Source organism: Platalea leucorodia, assembly GCF_965183815.1.
Source record: "Platalea leucorodia genome assembly, chromosome: 11".
Classification (NCBI taxonomy): domain Eukaryota; kingdom Metazoa; phylum Chordata; class Aves; order Pelecaniformes; family Threskiornithidae; genus Platalea; species Platalea leucorodia.
In genome coordinates, this window is record NC_138833.1 from 787,697 (window position 1) to 809,188 (window position 21,492).

General features: G+C 41.4%; 1 protein-coding gene across 4 annotated transcripts in view; it reads right to left on the reverse strand.

Annotated features, from left to right (window-relative positions):
- PWWP2A (PWWP domain containing 2A) overlaps nucleotides 1-1,512 on the reverse strand; it is a 32,123-nt gene extending 30,611 nt beyond the window's left edge. For 3 of the 4 annotated variants that reach the window (XM_082323833.1, XM_082323830.1, XM_082323832.1), the window contains exon 1: nucleotides 775-1,490. In XM_082323833.1, coding sequence (XP_082179959.1) covers nucleotides 775-1,460 — 686 coding nt within the window. In that variant the 5' untranslated portion in view covers nucleotides 1,461-1,490. Of the gene's footprint in view, nucleotides 1-774 lie in introns of all 4 variants that reach the window. The other variant, XM_082323831.1, reaches the window with a different exon arrangement.
- Nucleotides 1,513-21,492: the final 19,980 nt, after the last annotated feature.

Here is a 21,492-nt window from a genome sequence, read left to right on the forward strand (position 1 = left end):
TTTAAGAACCATTAAACTTCACCCCATTCATTGCATACAAGGAGCAATCAGTACTAATAACTGTTCTTCAGGACTGTAATAGCCTGGCTTGAAAACCATTCTTCTGAAAAATAACACGTACTGAAAAATAAGGTTACCTAGGCAATATAACACACAACAGGAAAAACAGACCTCTCGGTCTGCACGTTTGTACAAAGGCTGGAATAGATGCCAGCATCTGTAGCTCAGGTCCTCCTTCCCCGGCAGACAGGGATGCTGGCGGCCCGGCGCGGACGCCCACCGAGTCGGAAGGACGCGCCCATGTGCTCGCCCCTCTCCCGGCTCCCCCGTCTTCTCCTTCCCACTCGGGACTACTTTTGTTAGGGTCAGCGCTACAAAGCGGGCGCCGGACAGCCGCCGCTCGCAGCCCGCGCCGCGGGACGGGCCCTGAGGCCGGGGGCGGGCGGGGAGCGCGGGGCTCGGCCCCGCCGCGCTGCCCCCACCCCCGGCGGGAAGGGCCGGGGCGGAGGAGGATGCCCGTCAGCTGCCGCCCCCCTTGCCCGGCGGGGAGGCGGGGGCAGGAGCCCCGTGCCCCCCGGCGGACCCTCGGCTCCGGCCTCGCAGGGCGAAGGGGGAGAGGGGAGGCCTCTGCCGTCGCGCCCCTCGGCCCCTGCCCAGGCCGCTCCCCGCGCGGGGCGAGCCCAGGAGGGCCCGCCGCGGGCAGGCGGCTGCGGGCGAGCCCGCTGCCCTCGCCGCGGGGCGGGGGCTCGGGACGGCTCCCCCGTGGGATCTCACCTTTTAGAGAGGTCCATGAGGACCCCGGAGAAAAGCTTCTCTCCCAGCCGGAACGAGACCACCAGGGCGTCCTCGATGATGTGATCCAGGGTGACCCGCACCTCGGAGCCCGGCAGCAGCGGCGCCTCCGCCGCCCCTCCGGCCGGAGCCACGGGCACCGGGGACTTCGGCTCGACGGCGGCGGCACCAGCAGCATCCGGCTCCTCCTCCTCCGGCCGGGACGGCTCCTCCCCGGGCTCCGGCTCCGCGGAGCCCCCAGTAGCCGGCGGGCAGGGCTGCGGCTCCTCCTCGGGAAGTTCAGGGTGCCCAGCAGGCGGCGGGCAGGGCTGCGGCTCCTCCTCGGACTCCGGGCTCGGCGCTCCCCGGTGCTCGGCCTGGGGCGAGCCCGCCTGCGGGGCGCCGGGCGGCAGCTTCTCTGTCCTCTCGGCTTCCGGCTCCCGAGTCCCGGCCGGGCTCCGGGCGAGCTGCACAGGCGGCGGCTCCTCGGCCTCGCCGGGAGCAGCCTTCCCCCCGTCGGCCTCCTCCCCATCGGGCACCACCGACTCCACGGCCTCGGTGACGGCAGGGAGAGGGTCCGCGCCAGCCTCGCTGCCCGGGATAGGCTCCATCTCTGGCTCGGCCTCGCCGGCCCCCCCATCGCCCGGCACCGCGGCAGTCGCCGCCGCCTCCGCAGCCATAGCCGCCATTTTCTCTGCTGCTTCACCACCGCCTCCCTCCAGCAGCGGGATCGATAACCGCGGCCTTCCCCGCCCGCCTGGGAGGGAGAGCCCGCCCCCAGGCTCGCATCCGGCAGCCTATTGGAGGGTACGGTGCAGTTTTCTACGTCTACTGGAGAGCGGAGTAGTCCGTCAAGCCCAGCGGGAACTTCTCGTTGGCCAGCGGGGACTTCATTCAATGAAGAGTCGGGAAGAGGAAGAAGGGGTGTGGCTTAGTGCTTTACAGGCCGTTACAGATTAGAGGGGCTGGGCCTCTAGCGCTGCTCCGCCGTCTCATTGGCGGCAGGAGGAGCCGCTCCCGCGGGAGGCTGCTAATTGGCGGCGCCAAACGTCCGTCAGGGCGGCGCGAGGCAGGGGCCGTGCGGTGGCCGGCACGCGCGCTGCCGGGCGAGGGCGGGAGGCGGGGAAGATGGCGGGCCCGGGGTGGCGGCCCTCGGGGTTAGCCCGCCCTGCAGCGGCGCCGCGGGGGAGAGGCCGCCGCTGCCCCCCAGCTCCTACCGCGCCGCGGGTGCGGGTGCTGCCGGTCTGTGGCGCCACCCGCCCCCGTGCTGTGGGGGCGAGCTGGGCCCTTACTGAGGGGAGCAGCGTGGTGAGCGGGCGGGTCGCTGGAGAGAGGGAAAATGTGATGAAGGCAGGGGGCCTGATGTCTTTTGTGAAGTAAAGCAACACTTTAAAAGATTAAGTCGCGTGAATTAGGTACGTCGGATAAAGGTGAAAAGCGCAGTGTTGAAAAGGGGAGGAAAAAGAGTTAACGTTTTCCCTTAAGGTGTTCTGAATCGGTGATTTTTCTTCCTGTGGGATCAATAGTTGCTACCGTGTGGGCATTTTTTCCCCCCAGGTAGGAAATCTTGTATTTCCTAAGGAAAAATTAATGAAAAATGAAAGGTTTTAGTCTGCTATATGCATAATTTTGTATTTTGGGAAGCCGAGTCCTTTGTAGAAAGGAGGAATTTGTTAGAAGGAAGGACAGATGAGAAGGAAAAGTAGGAGCAACTGGAGATGTAGACAAAAGTGATCTTAAAGCGTGACTGGTTTCTTTCTTCCTAGTGTTATTATGAGAGAGATATTGTTCAGCATCAAATGACATTTTCTGAAAAGTAACAAGTCAAATCTATAAGATTTTCTTTAAAGTATTCCTTTTCTTTCATGTTAGTGACTTTTATTGGCAGACTTCAAAGTTCCTACCAACCATATGCTTACAATAGAAACAGAGCTCCACCCCGGATTGTCAGGTAAAAAACTTATAAATAACAGGCATGAAGATCTAACAAATTTCTTGCAAGAAGGATGAGAAAAAAAATCCTCAATCAGATTTAAGGCCTGGTACTGCACACACCTTTTTTCTCTTCGTTGTAGGAGAAGTGAGTTATACGTAGTTAAAGGACTATGGTAATGCAAAGAATTTTTTTTAGTAATAATAAATGCGGACATGTTACATGTCTTCTGTAACAGCAAAAAGTTATGCATAACTGTATGCAAGTAGAACATGATATTGCAAGCTGCTAGCTATAGGATTTAAGTAAGTAGTAAAGGTGTGATTAATCTACTCTGTTGTCCTGGTCATAGTGGTTTGACTTAATGTACCAGACATAAAGACTCTTCCTTTTGTATCTGGTAGTGGTTTACTTTGCATGGTGAACATAATGTTTGCATTATCGGTGGTGTAAAGTGTGTAAGGAACATATGGGAACATCAGGAAGAACAGCTAGACACATTTCTAGAGACAAACACATTAGAAATAGTTCAAAGAATTTGCTGAAGATAAAACTGCTTAATAAATTTTTGTATGTTTTACCACCATATCTGTTAAATCAATGGTTTGGTAGTGTGGGTGGGTAGAATAGAATGTGTTTATTGGGGAAGGAGTAGTAGATACTGAATTACAAATTTATTTTTTTCCAGCCGTGCTTGCAGCTTTGTCAGTCTGTATCACAGAGAAACAGCAGATGGATTCAGCATATGATCTGTGGCTTAAAAGAAATCAGATTTGGTAAGCTTTTCCAAAACTACCTACCATTACTATTACTTCCTAAATAATTTTGAAACAATTTTGTTAGACCATCTTTGTGAAAGATCTGTATTCCGTATCCTGAGGCCATAATACTTTGAAAGATGGCAACTGTCTAGGCGCCCCTAAGGCTGAATATGTTCTTTGCCAGAATTCTGGAGAATAATGAGAAGATTTGTGTTCCTACTGAGTTACCTTCATTTCAAAGCTATCCCTGTGCAAAGATTTCAGTTTTAATTCAGATCTGAGATTTCAGGTTTTTCTGTATGCTCTGCCAAGCAGAATGCAATAGTGGCTCTGGAAGGTTCATAGAAGTTGCAAACGGTTCGTAAAGAGTTCTCATCTTGAAGCCTAGTATAAAAGAAACGGTCGTGGGAGTGGAAGGAGAAGTCTGCTGTTCTTTCCTCCCATTATTTTTGTTCTGTGCGATTATGACAACATATGACATGTAGAAAATGAAGATTGTTTCCCAGAAACTTTTTACCTTATTCAGATGAGTCCTAGGACAGATTAAAGAAACATATTAGCGAAGATGGCTCATACGTAACACCAGAACTGTTTTTACGTTGCTCTCCTACGCAAAGAATTTCACTGTGCTTGGAGGTACTCCAACTGTATTTCAACAATAGACCAAGCCATACTCTGCATGTGCAGGACTGTTCTGCACGTTAGAGGAACGATCATCTGTTCAAATGCTGTTTTCCTTATTACTGTCTTACACCGGTAGTAATCCATTTGTTCATCCCAAGACTAATACTGTGAGGAAAAGGCATCACATTAGCTAGAAGGGCTGGCAGGGTACAGGGATATGTATTGTCATATACTCCATTCTATTTTTTTAAATTGTTTTTTATTCTTTACTCAGAAGACATAGTACTGTATATCAAAAGCTTATGAACACTTGCACTCAGATAAAAGTTTGCAAAAGCAAAGTTGCCAGACAGCTTTCACGCAGGGGAGGCCAGAACTGTCATGGTCCTTGCTATAAAACAGCATGGCTTGTGTAGATACTTTGTACGGTTGGCGATTTTAATTGTGCTAGCCGGTCAGTTCAGTTAGCCACAGTTCATTTCTCTGGTGCTGCTGTGCCATGGCATAGAAGGATGGCAGTAAATTCTGAGCCTACAAGAAATTACCAACTAATACAAAGAGACTGCTCAGCCTTTGAGCTGATGGGACATTAAGATCCAATAGCTCAGCCCAGCAGGCTTTTTGTTATGTTAAGTTCAGACTTATGTAGAGGATGGGCGTAAAATGGAAGATTTCCTCTTGCAAGACTTCAGTGAGGTTAATGGTTACCGAAATCCACCTTGCTTTTCAGCAGGTGTTCCTTATGGCAGACAGTTACCATTAAAATGCTAACTGTCATCTTTTACATCTACTGGAGTCCCCAGCAATCCTTATGCTAAGCATAGGAAACAAATTGGGTATATGGCTTGTTAACACTCTGAAATGTTTCATTGCAATAACAGAGGAGATTACGTGCTTGACCCAAGCAGTTTAAACTACTGGGGGGTCTTAAAATAGAATGTAAACAGCTCTTTTGCAGTATCATTTGGATGTTGAAAGGTGCTATATGTGCTTTTAAAAAGAGGTAGATAAGAACATTTATATACCACTCTAATGGCCAACAGAAATAGGATACCGTAGGTAACCCTTAAATGGAAGTATAACAGCAGGCATGTAGATACAGGATGAAACTTGTAAGCTTAACAAAAAAGTGCTCGCTATATAATTTTTTTCCATCCCAAATTCCTTTAATCACCATTTAATTTCTGTTTATTTTAAACCTAGCCTGTAATCTCGTTAGGATAGGGTTTGTCTTTCTGTGGCTGGTTTGCATAGTGATTGGCAACTGGAGCCTCATTTCTCTCCTGGAACCTTTAGAAACTGCCAAAATAAAATGAATTAAGTTAATGAAACAAATTGCACTAACACACTTTCTGTAGATTAAAACGAGTCTTCTTCATGTGTTCAGCAAGTGGCAGAAAGGACAGAAGTAGAAAGAAGAAACTATGAATTTCAGAGAGGAACTGATACAATTGGAGGGAATAAAATGATTAATTTGACGGCAGGAAAAATGCAAACCTCTATGAAGATGTGTTAACAGCATATTGGCAGGCTGGGTAGCTGAAGAAGTGGTAGTAAGTTTGGGTTGAGTGAGTGAACGGATGTGATGCGGTTGCATGATGCCTGTAAGAAGTAGATACGACTGTATGCATGGGTATACATGGGTGAAAGAATTGTTTCTGTGTGTGTAAGCTGGGACGTAATAAGGATCGGGTCTGGCAGACTTGACTGTTTAAAGGCCTGTGCTGCTCAGTGTTAGCGATACTGATTTGTTCTGTCATGACCAAAATGTATTACTGCCCTGACCTAACTATGAATAGAAAATCTTGAAGTCTGTGAATAGTCGCAGCATGTATGTGTGTTTCAATTAATAAGTGCCTTGGGTTAGAGCGTGTATAGTTTAAGGTGATGTATAGTGGTAACATCGTTCTCTGGGCATCAAGTTCCATAAAAGTGCACTACCATGAAAGAGCCAACACAAAATGCAAGGTTGTAATGGAACAATATACATAAACGGAATATAATCAAGGTTGCAGGGAAGCCAAAGTGCATGATGGCAGCATATCTACAAATACTCAGCTTTCTTGAAGCTAATTTAGCTACCAATAATGGTGAAACTGTGACAGCAGTCTCCAGAATGGGCCGTACCCTGGTAATTGCCTGGTAGCTGGAATTTGTGGTGTTATTGGTATCCAAGCGAGCTGGATATGTATAAGTTCACTATGCCTGCTCATGCTGCAACTGATCTGTCTTAGTGTAGGCATATGAAAGCTCTAAACGAGTGTGTGGATTTATAGGGAGTGGTTATAGTGTCTTGGTAGGATAGCAGATATTTTTCCTAATATCTAGACTGGAGCATAAGAATTTTAGATTAGAGGTTTACAATTTGAAGTTCTAACAACCTAGCTGAGACTTTGTGACTCCACATATTAAAGAGATTGTGGTTTATATACATCCAATAGCTCCAGTCTTTGCTGGCTCTTCAGTAACACTGAGAAATAGTGTACTACAGGAAACATCATACGTTTCTCCCTGCGTCAGTCTGAATCGTAGTGGCAATAGCTTCCTGTGACTGCTATAGTGATAACAATTTCCTGTGACCCTGAGGAAGGTCTGAGGGTCTCACAAAAACCTCCGCAAGTCAAGGTTTAGGGACCACAGTTTTATGCTGTGTTAATAAATCAGTTTTAACATTATTCAGTGTTTGCAAGGCATGATCTGCTATTGTTGTGACATTTTCAAGGCTTTCCTATTTAAAAAGTGTAACCAATGAAAGCAGATGTATGTAAGCAATGCAAAGGAATATAAGCAAACAAATGGAAAGTAAAGATTGGGTCTTGATTGTATGCTGCAGACTCGCTGCTTCTATAACAGGAAAGTAATGCTCTTAAAACAATTGTTAACTGCATTTAAGCTGTTTTGAAACTTCATTATTGATTTATTACAGAAGATTGGTATGGGAGGAGAAAATAATCAGTCATTCCTGTAATGTATGGTAACTGATTTTTGTAGCCTTATGAATGTAGAGCTCATTTTGTTAGGTTTATGAATGATCATTAAAGGATTTGTAAAATCTCACTGCATGCACACATTCCCCAGAAGTCTACTCTGCAATTTGAAAAGTTAATTATATGCTAAACTTCTTGTGAGCCAGATATGAAGTCAACAATTGGGGCTTTACCTGATGTCCATATGGAGAACTGACTTAAATCCATTACCATAGTTGGAGTTGCTTAAAAAAAATTGCAACTATAAATGAGCCCTTGGGGCAAAGCACTGGCACTAGCTCACTGATGATGTCTCACATTTACTTTATAATTTTAGACAAATGTGAATCTGAAATTACTTCCTGTCTTGTAATCTGACTGATTTCTGCTATCTTCTGAAATTTGTACATCTGTAGGTACTGGTGGTATCCACGTTGTATCACCACATATCTTTCCATTCAGATAAAACAACTTTGAAGGCACAAAATTGCTAATACTATTGTTGTCCTGTATTTTGACATCTAAAACCTTACCTCTAGTTTTGCGTGCATACATTATAACTGTCTTTTAATAAAAGATCTTTCATTATTTTAGTATAAATAAAAATAAATTAATCATGCATTAAAAATTAGGTCTATAGTGTTTCTCAAACCATGATCATTGTTATTAAATGATTAATTTATTGATTATAACTAATTCTTAGTAGATAGAGTGCGAGTCCTTTTCCCACACACATATGCTAGTCCTCTTCCACAGTTACTTATTATCAGTATTAAAAGTTGTGGATGTGGAACGAATTCATTCATTTATATGATACAATTTTGTAATGCCCAGCTAGATCAATCAATCTTATTGAGTCTTGGAGACTCAGTAAATCAAAATTAGTCTAAAATGTGACCAAGGCATCAAAGAGCAGAGTTTGCAGGGTGTCCTTTTCAAAACTATTGTCAGGACAATTCAGCCTTTATAGTGCTGTGGGCCAGAGGTGTATCAGTCTACCTACGAGAGGCGGTGGGGCTAGGACGCCACTCTGTCAGCACACAAGCTGCCTTGTGTCAGAGTCGGGTATGAAATACTCCAGTTCCTTCTTGCTGGAGCTACAAACCTCGTGATGGGCTGGCAGCCCATCTGGCCACCTCTTCATCAAGCGTGGCAGGCTCTGATAGACCAGGTGGATTCAGTCTGGGAGATGCTAATTGGTTAATGTGGGCCTAAATGACGAAGAAAGTTCATTTTCAATTGTCGTTTAGCTATAGAGGAAGGTATTGACATGACCTGATTTAAGTGCCTAGATTAAACAGCCAGTTTAGGAGCTCCGTTAGTAAAGAAAGGGATCACTGTCAGGACAGTGGTTCAGAAAGGGATGCTAAGCTAGCTCTGAAGTGATCTCGGAAGACCATCTGCCCTTTCGACTATATGGGTACTCTAGCTTCACAGTTTAAACATTGAAATTGTGATTATCACCTGTACTGCCGTATTCTCAAGAGGAAAGGAAGGTTCTACAAATGTTAACAAGTGTCTGTTTGGGCAGTAAGTGACCAATCTGTTGAGGCATCCATTTCGTCTTAATTTTGAGTGCTAAGGCTAAGTATTTTTGAAAGCATAAAGGCCTTAGGCTCTCTGAATAATTTTGTGGCTAAAACAACATTTATGTTTTCAGGGCTTACATGAAATATAATGCAATTTCTGACTCTATTCAGGAATAAAATTACTTATGTACATTTTTTAAACAGACTTCAGTATTACTTACAGAAGTGTTCTTCCTCAACAATTTTTGATTAATTTTCCTTGATGGTTTTAGGAAAGTTTAATTTTCCTGTTCTAAAAGAATGTGTTTTGCAAAGAGCAGAACTGTAGCTAGTGTATTCTCTTTGGATGACTCTGTTAGTGCCAAGAGCAGCACGCTTGGGGACTGTTACGGAATTTAAGATCTAGGGAAATGGAAAACTGATGTCCATCAGATGTTAATTTTTTTTTCTTTCTGCCTGTTTAAAGATTTCCCTGTCTATGATTTGTAGTGAACAGAATAGGATATATTATTAGTCAAGTTTTAGATGATCTTTTAGCCAGAGTCTCACGTTGTTTTGGCATAAATATAAGGTGGTATAAAAAAATCTAATGTAAAGGAAACCATTTGCTTCAAGTAGTCTATACAGTGTTCTTTCTTGTGGGAATGCAAGTCTTTGTATATTTGGATATGGTCAGTTATTTCTAATTTTGTGACTGAACTGTAATGTACAGATTTTAATTTTTCTGACTTGTCATGAATATTTGTACATGCTCCTTTCTACAATAGCTGGCTGCTGCTTTTGCACCTTGATCACATGTCTATTCACAACTGCGGATTTTTGCAAGTAAATACTTATATTTCAGTTTGAAGATTATAAATTTTTATAGGAAAGTCATGCGTGTTCTCAAAGTGTCTAAATATTTCTAATGGATGGAAAAGCAACTGTGTCTTGCCAGGCGTTTCATTGTGTCTTATGTAGACATTCACTTGTGAAGTTCTGCTGTAGTTCTTCAGATTACTTTATCTTTAGGTATAACTTATGGCTCTAAAACACAGTCATGGCTTTCAGAATCCATAGTGTTGCTGAAAGCTTGATTTAGCAGAGAGGTTGTTTAGTCTTGTCTCCCATGTTAATTTAAGAATTTACACTGTCACTCTTTTAAAGATCTCCCCTGTGGCTGTTAGATTCCAGCTTCTTCCCTCCTTAATGATCTGTGATGATACCACCTCCTTTGACCAGTAATTAGTTAATAGATACCTGTTCTGTATTCTCTAAATCTTTAGCCCTTCAACTGTAGATTGAAGAGAAAACTTTCTAAGTTTTTTCATTCCTTATTTATATGTTTTGCAGTGAAGTTTATGGCACAGTATGTGTCAGTTACTCATTGAAATATAGTCCTGACATGGCAAGCAGGACTGGCCCTTACCTGAATTTGAGTGGGAGATCCCTACAGAATACTCAAGTGATTTACTAATTGAGTCAGTAACAGTCTTTCCTGAATCAGTGCTAAATCGGCGTCCTACACTGAGTAATGGCTCACATAGCAGAAGAGTTTGCTCACAGAAACTATTACAGAACAATTCCCTTTATGGATACTCTGTTCTGATTGAATGAGGCTTTCCAAAGTGAGGCCTTGCCGTGCAACTTGTAATTTTCATAGTGCAGTTTTTAACCGTGACTATCCTTTGCAGATACCCTTGCTGCTGTGGCATAATCTCTTCAAGCTGCCCTAGCACCAGTAGAAGTGCCCTTGGTGCTTATTGGTGCCACAGCTGTCAGTGTGGAGAGCCCTGCAGCTGTGCCAGTTATAATTGCTAACTGAGTTACTTCTTTTACTTTGCGTAGCAGAAGAAATGATTCCAGAATTTGTTGTAAGGGCCAGTCACTGCTAATACTGGTACGTTACGTAGCCTTAGCTTGAGGTTTCATCCTCTGATTGTCTCTCTTTGAACCTGAAGATCTGCTCTAGGACTAAACTCACTTTTGTCTCTGTATTTTTAAAGTAATTGTCCAAGAATGAAGAAAATCATTCCTTCAAGGAAGCTGTTCCAGAATAGGGATTGGGGAGTAGCCCTTGGAGTGCTCCTGGAGGTACTGTCTTTGACTTGAAATGTAAAACAAGCAACTGAAGTTCTGTTACTTCTCCTAAGAGTTAGGATATTAGTCTTGATGACTTGGGTATTTTCTTTTCTGTGGTGGGGCGGTGTGGTTTGTGTGTTGGGTTCCACCCCCCCAGTTAAACTGAATGCAGTAGCCTTAGGTATTGAGTTGTGGTTGAAATCCGTTAAGTTCTGCTCTGGAACAGGGTTGGGTTTTAGTGACTTTCCTATCTGAGGTGAAGGTTTAGAAGCTCCTTTTTGGCTTTAATTCCCTGCCATCATGTCCTCTTTTATCTTGTGACAGGTACTGGATCAAGCCACGATAATGATGTTTTTTAGAATCACTAGGATACTTCTGAATCACCCAGAGATTCATTTGTAAAAATGGCAGGTTGTGCGAGATTTGATGTTGCTTTAGACCTTGAGCAACATAAACCAGCTTCTTAGGATCTGTGTCCTCCTTCCTTAGGTCCTGAGTTCCAGTCAAGAATGTCTAATTTAATGAATTCTGTGTGTTATGCATGGACATTTAGGTATTCTTTAGGATGAAAGGGGCTATTTGTAACTAAGATTGTGTAAGAATTTACATTGTAAGCTCTAGTTCTCTATCTTTACTTTGGGACACCAATGGGAGAGATTTCTAGATTTCTGTCTGAAAAGTATTAAGGGAATAAATGGAAATGAAAGAATGGTTAATTTATCAAAAGCCAAGCACTCTGTAGCTGTAAGTCTCAGTCATTCCAGTTGGCAAAATAAAATTGCAGCGCAATTAAATGATCACAAATTATATTTCAAGTAATGCAATATATCTTATGAATATTTTGTATGTAAGTGAATTTCAGAATATCTCCTTGGAAGTGGAGAAATTTGTATAGCTAAAGGTATGAAAAATGAGTGATACAGTACTGAAAAATGCAACCAGGGACTTAAATGCTATCTGAACAAATGCATATTAAGGGACAAAGGGTGTGTATGCAAACTTACTTTTGGCATTGCCTGGCTCTTCTGTTCTTAGCCATGCAACTACTGTCTTTTCTTGGTTTTTTGTTTTTAAATTAAGGTACAAATACAGTTATTTTATCTATGAATACATCATCTTGATCCATTAATTTCTGTTCAGTCTCCTTTAATTATTTAAGCATGCTGTTTGTGAGAAAGCTCCTTGGAATGTTTGTGGCAAATAAACAAGGCAATATGTATTAGTCAAATATGTGGCAGTAATATGTTTAATATGACTTTAAAATGTTAGAACTATGAAAGATGAGTATTTTAAGTCTTATCTAAAGAGAACAGCAGGAAAATATAGTATACAAATATTTCCTGGAAATTTCCAAGTAAACCAAATCTTTCAAATTCCTTTTAGCTCGTCAGTAGTGTTTTAACAGTTTGTAGGTTTGGTTGTCTTTATCAGGTCACATCCAGCTTGATTTTCATATGGGATGAGCACAGCAACTGTATTTCTTTGCACCATAAAATGGGAGCTGGAAGTATTTGGGCAGCACTTCTGAAAACCGTATTTACTATTTACTGATGGTCACCTGTGTTTTGGGAGAAGAAATTGTATTGAATGTTAGGGTACCTGGAAAAAGCAGTAATAAAAAAATAGTTGGTATTTGGCTGAAACGTTAGACTTCCAATTACAAGTACTAATTGTTACTATTTAACAGGGGATTCTGCATATTATTATATTACTCTTGTTTTAAAACATCTGACATCATATCTGTTGTTTAGGATTCTTCACTGAGTATTTTGGTTTAATATCAGTTGTTTTCAGAGTGTTGATTTGATGTTAAATAATTATTTTCATTGTTTCTGAAGAAGTCTATCCTGCTGCAGGTAAAAAAATATGTAGGTTCACTGTCCTTTTGAAATCTGAAGTGGAGTACATCTATACTCAAATTTGTGTTTAATGAAATAAAAAAGGAGCAAAGATAGGGAAAAGGTATCCTATTTGGATAGGGTAGCCAGAACTGTTACTTACAAGTTGGATTATGCTTGATTTTGTGAGAAAATAGTCAATCAGTCAATTACTTACTCTTGCATACATGTTGGGGAGGGAAATTACTCATGTGGAAGTGGAAAGAAAATGTTTTCAGAAGGACATAACTGTCACTTTGTTTTTCTTTCTTAGCTAATGCAAGACTGAGTATTGAAGACGTTTTCTTTTGTCTTATGACTGAACTAAGGTGGGGGAGAAAACACTTTTATAAGCAAGTGGAAAAGATGATTGAGAGTTTTACTTGCCCCTTTTGATTTCCATTTCTTTCTTTTACTAAGCCCATATACTACCTAATTCATTTGGGTCTTGTAAACTAACTTGTAAATTATATGGGCATATAATTAAGTAACACTGCTTTAACACATTGCCCAGTGTAACCCAAGTTACTGCAGGAGCCTATGCGAATCCACTCCAAGGGTGAGGTAGAACACGGTTACTTTAAACATTGTTTCTCTTCTACAAGAGAAAGCCCTTCTACAGGTCCTCACAAGGGGCTGTATTTTACTGCTGTGTAAGCTATTATTATTGATTTCGTGACAGAGGACTGAAATCCAGTGTCTCATGCAGTGCTTCAGCTGAGTAGTTGCAATTTGTTAAGCTGCTGGAAGTTGTTTGTGTTTGATCATAACAGTTTTAAAATGTTTTTGTTTGGAAGGGACCAAATTGCACTAAGTGAAAGTACTGTTGAAAAGTTTCTCAGGATTTTCTGTGCCATTCCTAAACCTTTCCCCAAAATTATTTTTGGTGTCGAACACGTGCGTTGCTATGTATGGTATTACGTAGTTAGTATAAAATATGTGAACATTTACCTTTAAATTATATGCAACGTGCTTGTTTGCCAAGTGAAACAGGATACACCTTCCTTTAAAGATGAGTGTTGGGGTGGTTTTGTTACATGAAAAAGCAAATGAATAAATTCTCTAATTACTTCCCCTTCATAAATGTTAGTGCATTGAGTATACAGCAGATAAGAAACATCTGATGTCCCTCTGTTAAAGCACTGACATCAAAATACAAAATGTATCCTAAGGTGTGATGGATGAACACCTCCTTTCTTCAGGTAGGAATTAAACCTATCTACTCGAATGTCTTTATAGGCATTTAGGGTCTTTGAAAACAGACCTTAAATCAGTTGGTGAAAATCCTCAATGTCCAAAGCAAATGGTAATTTTGAAAATTTAGAACTGTTTTTCCTCCATAGTCACCTGGCAAATCATTGACAGTGCTGTAAACACCACCATGTTCCTGTAACTGCTGGAGGCAGCTGCTCAGCAGGCCTAAGTAAGAGTAGCTCTCTTAAATTGATCACTTCGGTTCATGTCTGCTGGGCATCAAAGACCCAGTTCATTTCTGACAATTAAATGGAATCCTTTTATTTCTGCAGTTGTACCTCTTCCTCATTAATAGCTCTTATTTCATCTAAGCTTTTGTTCTGTCTTGTTCCTTTTGTCATAAATATTTCTCTTAGCCATCTATGAATAATATACAGGAAAATCATTGAACAAGATAATCTTTTTCTAAATGAAAATAATTTGACCACGGTGTCTCAAGTACGTTTAGTTTTTTGCTTAATTCTTGAGCTGCTTAATTCTTGAGCTGTTTATTCACACTGTCCCTTTTATACAATTAATTTTTAATTTTTAGTGCTATTAGTAATTATCTTTCCTCCTTTAAATATTGTGTTGAGCTGGCACTTAAATTGCTTGTTACAATTACTGGCTCTTAAAGTGCTTTACAGAACACTGACTTACATAATCTACATTCTTTAAAAGAGAGAGAGAAAGGAGGAGGGAAGAGTAGGATGATTGTCTTAAATTAATACTTGATTCAGTCTGCCACACTGACTTGTCCACTAGCCTTCAGTTAAGAGCTAAGATCAAAGCAAAATGATCAGTGGGCAGCTGCAGTAACATCAGTGCAGGAAAATTTTACATGGGAGTATGTGTCTTATGACGGATCCGAATTCAGCCTAGAACTGTTTATTGTATACCAAGATTATGAACGTTGCCTGATTACAGAAAGCGAGTTGAAGATCACTATCTTATTTCCATTCAGATAACTGTCTGTGTCTGAGAAGATGCCTCTTCTTCAGGACACGGAGCCAGTCAGTAGGGGACTGTTGACAGAGCATGTCTATATAGACACGCTTAGATGGTGTCGCATTAGCTTAGCCTAGGTACGTTAATTGAGGGCCTTGCAAGGGGGCAGGTCTTTTCCTGCAACGGCAGTTGTATGTTAACATGTCTAAAAGGCTGTGGATTGACATTGGTTTATGCCCAACCGTTGCCCGGTTCAGGAAAGCAGGACAAACATGCAGCTGCATCCATCTCAACGTATGGACAGGCCCACAGATCAATAAATCCTCTGGAAGGGATGGAACGTACTAGTGCTGTAAAGAAACTTATTTTGTGCATGTACAGATCATTTGCTTTGCAGGACTCTAAAAGTAGAATATTTTATCAGATGTTAAATGCACAAAAGATAAAATTACAGATACACGTGTGCTCTTTAGGATCAGATGCCTGTTACTATGAGTTGACTTACCACAGCAATGAGTTCAGTATAAATAGATATCCGAGCTTTTGTACTATGAAGTTGTTCCCAACAGTATGACCTCCCAAATCCTGTTCTGGAAATTATTCTGGAAATTACTTCTTGCTAGATTCAAGTCAAGAAATTTCCTGGTTACTGCAGCATCTTCAGAAGAAATAACTTATGTGTCTAGTGTTTCAAAAGTTGAAAGGACAAAAAAAATGCCTAAGGCAGGACTGGCATTTGAAGTAAAAGAGCCTGTTGGGGCTTCTGAGTGTTTCCCAGTTTTGTTTGTTTGTTTTTTTCTGACCTGTTCCCTTGTCCCCTTATTTCTAGGAGCGTGCTAGCTATTTAATATTACCACTATTTGAATGAGAAGAAACTTAGGCACCAGTCTTTGTTTTATCTGTGAAATTGTTCCCGAGTCTTGTCTTTTCTGCAATATTTTCTATGTACTTGTGTATGAATTACATGAACTATTAGCTCTTGTTTTCCATGGAAGTGCACAGCGCAAGCAGGCAGCAGCGTTGCTCTCTTCCCCGGTGCTGTATGGCACCTACCCCTTGAGCTCCAGGCCTGCTCCACAAACGCACCCCACTCTGATTTGACAGAAGCTACCAAACGGGTACAGAGATGGAAACATTTATTTGGTCAGTATATTGCCCAAGGTTTCTTCTTTGTTTGTTTTGTTGTTTGTTTTATTTTTTAATTTTCCTTCCCATTAAAGTATTTTCAAAACCACAGATTGCTAGGTACATGGAGGTCTCTTTATATGTTTGTATGGAGCACAAAACGATTGGACCCAGCCCTGGTTGTAACCTTTACCTGCCACTGTAACACAAATAACTATGCAGCTTTTCCTGCAGTACCAGAAAGACTATTTGTATCAAATATAAGTGTGTTACATTTTACCCTCCAGGCCATATTATAACTGCAACGTTGTTCCTATCCTGATCCCTGCCTGCCTCCATGCAAAAATACCCATCTCAAATTCATGGCTATATTGTTCAAGAATTAGTTGGTTTGGTGTGGATTGTGGGTTGAAACGCGTATGCTACTGACATGCCTGTAATGCATTGGCGACATTATCACTGGAGCTAGGATAAACTGGGAGGCCTGAACTCAAGTATAGGTAAGTTAGCGTGGTAATTAATTTAGAATTTCTCATAGAAATCTTCTGAGCAAATGACAAAAGTGTCTTTTGCCTTAAATAATACGTCAAAGCAACTCTCTTGTTCTTTGGTTGTGGAAACACAGTAGTGTTTCTGAGGTTGTTCTACATTTGTAAACAAGCTCTGTTGACCCCAAGATCAAGAGAACTTGCAGCTGTTGAGGTGTGGCTCTTCCTTACCTGTGGTCCCTGGAGATAAATCTCATGTCAAATAGGAATAACAGGAATGGCAAAATACTGACCTTAATTACTTACAGAAATGGGAATCCTACGTAGTCTATTGTCATTTAGGTTTTTGTGCTGACAAGAGCTTAAGAAGATGGGACAATAGAGGAAATAGAATTGACTGGTAATCGTTCGCAACCATTGTACTTCCCGAGCTGAAGCAAGCAGCTGCCGACACATCTCTGACACCGTGTCCTTTTCTTTGCCACTTATTTGTAGCCTCAGCTTTGCTGGCTGTGAGGTATGGACAATGGCGTTTCATTCACAGAAGTATGTGAACATTCATTACAGTGAATGTTTACAAACAACTTGAGGATGAAAAGTTCCATGTAAGTGCTAAATGTTATCCTTGACAAAGACACAGTAACCAGATAATTAGTCTTTCAGATGCACCTAGTTATTCCATAAATTTCAAATTAATTTCTCTCCTTAAATTAAGAGTTATTGACACATTCAGCTTTCTTGCTAATTGGTTTACATGACTAATTGGATATGTTTCAGTAAAATGGCTGGTGAAGGCAAATGTGTTTTCCAGCTAGACACTGCTTTACACGCAACAATTATGTATGGATGGGCTACGAATCAGAGCTAAGCACTGCAGTAAGGTCAACAAAATAGAACAAATTTGTTTTGGGATTTTCTAGGTAGATTTAAAAAGTGGGCTTATAATTGGCAGTCCTTCTTGAAGTCACCTTGACTTCACAGTTTCCCTGAATAAGAGTGAGTAACTTTTGTCTCACATCCTTGTCTTATTGTCCACATGCCATTCATAACTGGTATATTTTGTAATTGGATCTTCCTTTGAGTTTGCTATCTGCCATCTCTCTGATGTTTTGAAAGTCATAAAATGGAGACACTGTGGAGCCTAGGATTCCACACTAACTTGGTTCTTTCTGCCTCTCTTGTGATACAGTTTTGAAACTGTTCAAAGAGGAAGGGTGTGGCGTAAATGACAAGGTATCCAAGTTTTTCAAGCTTTTCCCCCTTGCTTAAAAAGGCCAAACGAAAGTATTGAAAAGCATAGCATACAGCTTAGCCATGCCATCCAGTTAAGCTCTCAGTTAAAACAAACCAAACCAAACACCAAAACCAAAAAAACACCAACCAAAAAACCCCAGCTGGTACTGAGGTCTGCAGTTCGCATGTGAGGGGGAGAAAAAGCCACTCAGAGCTGGAATCTTCCCATACCATGTAATCACATCAATATAGAGATATTCAGGGTAATGCTCATTTCTGATATAATTCCACTGACTTTTTGATCCGATTACACTGAGGATGAATTTGTCCCTCATGGTGTCTGCAAACACGCACACACAAAAAAGCACTAACAACAGTTGGAGAGGTCATGGCCCATTTGTGTATGCTAATGTCTCTGTGCCTAATGTGCACATTTCATCTCTTTATCAGATGCTCTGTTCTCTGACTAAAATTAGAATAAAAAATTGCAGTTAGCAATTTCTCAATGCCAGACATTTTTTTCCCGGAATTATTTTGGTAACATTTTGCTATAGGATTGGTTCTCATTCTTCCTTTATCTGTCTGTTTCTCTTTTCTTTCTGCCTTTCCACAGAGTTCCCTTTTATCCACCCTCTTACTTCCTCAGGCCTCATCTGATGTGCATGGTTTACCAATTCAAGAAATGCTGTCATCACAGACAAGTATTTTCGGCTCTTCTGATCTTGAAAATGTACCTCAGACTATATGTGTCCCTATCTACTCTCTGTATTTTTGCATTCTTGATAAAAATAATGAATGGTCCCTACTGTTTAATAAAAATGACAAGTTTATTATCGATTTTAAAATATCACAGGTATTGAGGGGGAATATATAGAGAAATAAACTACAGAGATTGCTCTCAGTCATCCTTTTGGGGAGTGGGGTGGAAAGGGAGAGTTGTTGTGTCCTTATGTCCTTACTTTCTTTGGAAGACAGTACAAATTTTTAGCTATTCGAATTAAGGTCCTTTTCCCCCTTTCACCTCCTCCCCCAAAATGGGGAGTAGCTGAGGATGTTGTCGCCATCTTGTCAGTAGCCTAGAGGTATGCACATAGCATTCGGCAGCTGGAGCTGGGTGCTGTCATCCTACCTCATCTTTAACAGTGGAGTTAATCTTGCAAAATATCTTCATTTCTCTGCCATGTGCTGAACAGCTCTTCATTTGCATCGACAAATGTGTGGTACTTGGAGTTTCAGGTGGGAAATAGCTTCCATCACGTAATAAAGGATAGCTATGCTATAACATTGTGATGTCACATGCCTTAATTCCATCAGCAATTTTGTATTTGTGCCACTGTCTAACCAGGCTTGGTTAGCCTAAAGTTACACAGACCTACCTTTGCTAAAACCCTGCGAACATTAAGTATGCAAGGGAGAAAATGCTGTACTACTTTCAGAACACAAATGTTCCCCTGCACATTGACAGCAAAGTATGCCTGGCATGAAGCGACTTTCAGTGCTCCCTGAAGTGAGAGCACTTAGAAGACACAGTCTGGCCACAAGACTGCAGAGTTCAGTCGTTAACACAATGAAATGGGAATGTAAACGTTAGATCCTGTTTACTAAGATATCTGCATTTCTGACCACTCTAATTCTTTCTAGATCTTAAACCATTTTGCTCTTTTCAATGCGTCATGTTGTGTTCGTTCTTTTACAGATCTTTATTCTTGTCAGTGTCTCATGTTCTGTTTTCTTGTGGACCTTAAGTTGTAGAACCTGTTGTTCTAAGTGTATTTCAAAAGAAGGAAAAGTTTATCACCTCTATTTTATGCCTATCTGATGCACATGGTTTCTTACCGTTACCTAATCCAAATCCAGGTAGGATCAATTTATGGAGTGTTCAGGCTCAGCCTGTCTTCTGTTCAGAGCTCATCAGCAATACCCAGCATGGTCCTTGGCAATTCACTCCCTTTGATAAAGTCAGGTCGCTTTTTAATTGCTCTTACCAGGTTATCTTGTAACTTAAAACTCTGAGAGAACACTATTTGCAATTGGTTTGCACGTCAAGAGAAAGAATCCTTCAAGCTAAGAGCTTGCTCTGTTATCTTTCAAGGGTCTGCTTGATTGTCAATGGCTGGGAAGTTGTGTTGCCCTCATGCAGAGGCTCCCTTTAACTCAAGCCTTATAGCCATCGAAAAAACATTCCATCATCCCAAAAACAAAACAGGCTGTGGTTCTGATACTGTAATCAATAAACCACTGTGGTTTGTTATGTCAGGGTAAGTGCTTGGCAGCTGGTCCACAAAACCAGGTCAGAGACGATTAATGTAAGACACTTGATTATCCTGTCAATGATAAGGACACATGGTGATCAGTGGAAAAATTTGCAAGATGGTAAATGCTGCTTGTCCAAAAGTTTTGGGAATGTAGATATGGAGTGATGCAGTCAAAATAGAAACTCTAAAAAATCATTTTCCTTGGTCTTGTCACAGATAAGTCCATAAAATTACAAATGCCAAGGTATAATAACATGTCTGCCACTGTGTCATTCAGCCTGTGTTTAGCCAAGACTTCTGCATATCTATCTATTGGCAACTCTAAAGGCAAAAAATGACCGTAATTAGAACTAATCTTGGTAATTTGCAAAACATTGTTTTTTCATTTTAACTGCATTCCATGAAATAAGAGTGGCTGGATCTTGCGTTTGAGCTCCTGCATTTGTTGTTTGTTGTGATTATTGTCTGTGTTCTACTTGACAGTTGAAGTCAGTGGAAGTTTTGCTGAAGCGTAATGTGCGGAACTGGGTTCTTGTTTGTATTCGGAGAGAGTTGTTTGGTTAGCAGGAATCCGTGAAAAGTTTTGACAGGCGATTTTGGGACATTGAGCAGAGTTTCAGGGCACGTCAATGAAATTTGAACTGTTGGTGGGCATTACAAGGAGCTAAGGAGGAAGGCTGTGTTGTCTCACAGAATGTTTTACCCATGTCACACAGTTCTCCAGAGCTGTGCACAGCCCACGGAGTCTGACAGCAAGGCTGAATTCAGGACCTTGTGAATGTGCCTCTGTCAGAAAGCTGGAATGGCGTTGTTCTCATTTTTGCAGTTCTTCCATTGGTCAAGTGACTTCTAAAGCTGCAAAAGCCCAATTTTTATATTGTTGAAGTTAGCAGGAACGCTTGCATTTTTGTCATGTACCAAAGTCCCGTCTTCTTCTGTCTGGTTAATATCAACTCTTAGTGTGGAATCTACTGAGGCTGTATGGTATTTTCTACAAAGTATCTTGCAGTATCTGTAGGCCCGGAGTTTCAATGCTGTAATTAAAGCACATAACATTGTATTTTCTAGGCAAATTCTCAATGTCACCACACTTCTTTTTTGTTTGTTTGGTTGGTTGGTTGGTTGGTTTGGTTTTTTTTGTTACTGGCTAATTTAAATACCAGAGAATAAGTTGTGAAGTAAAGTAATATGCCTGCCTTAGGGAAGGAGACTTGAATAGTGGTGCTCAGTAGGTACTGCAGATTCTTAAATGGTAGTAGAATGCATGAAAATAGTGCAGACTGTTTAAACACACACTGTTATTTCACTGCGGTAATAGCAGTAATGTCTTGAATTACATATGAAGGACGATGCAGTATTAGTATCTTTTATGACACAAATTCCCTTATTTCTAGAGTTGTCCGACTGAAACTCTCCCCACCCCCCAGTAAATAATAAAAAGAAAATTACAAGCCTTGTATTTAGAAAACATGTAATAGAAAACAAGTATTTCACCATCCTTTTGAGGAAATATGTTGGTGTAACTATGCTGCATTTCTCTGTCGTTGTACTAATCTAATTCCCCATGTGGAGGCTTATCACAGAATAAGGGCCCAGTCTGCAGGACCAAGGATATGCTGATGTAGCTCTATAGCACAGTTTATTTTAACAGATGGAGCTCCTTCCCCACTACAGCTAAAACCACCATG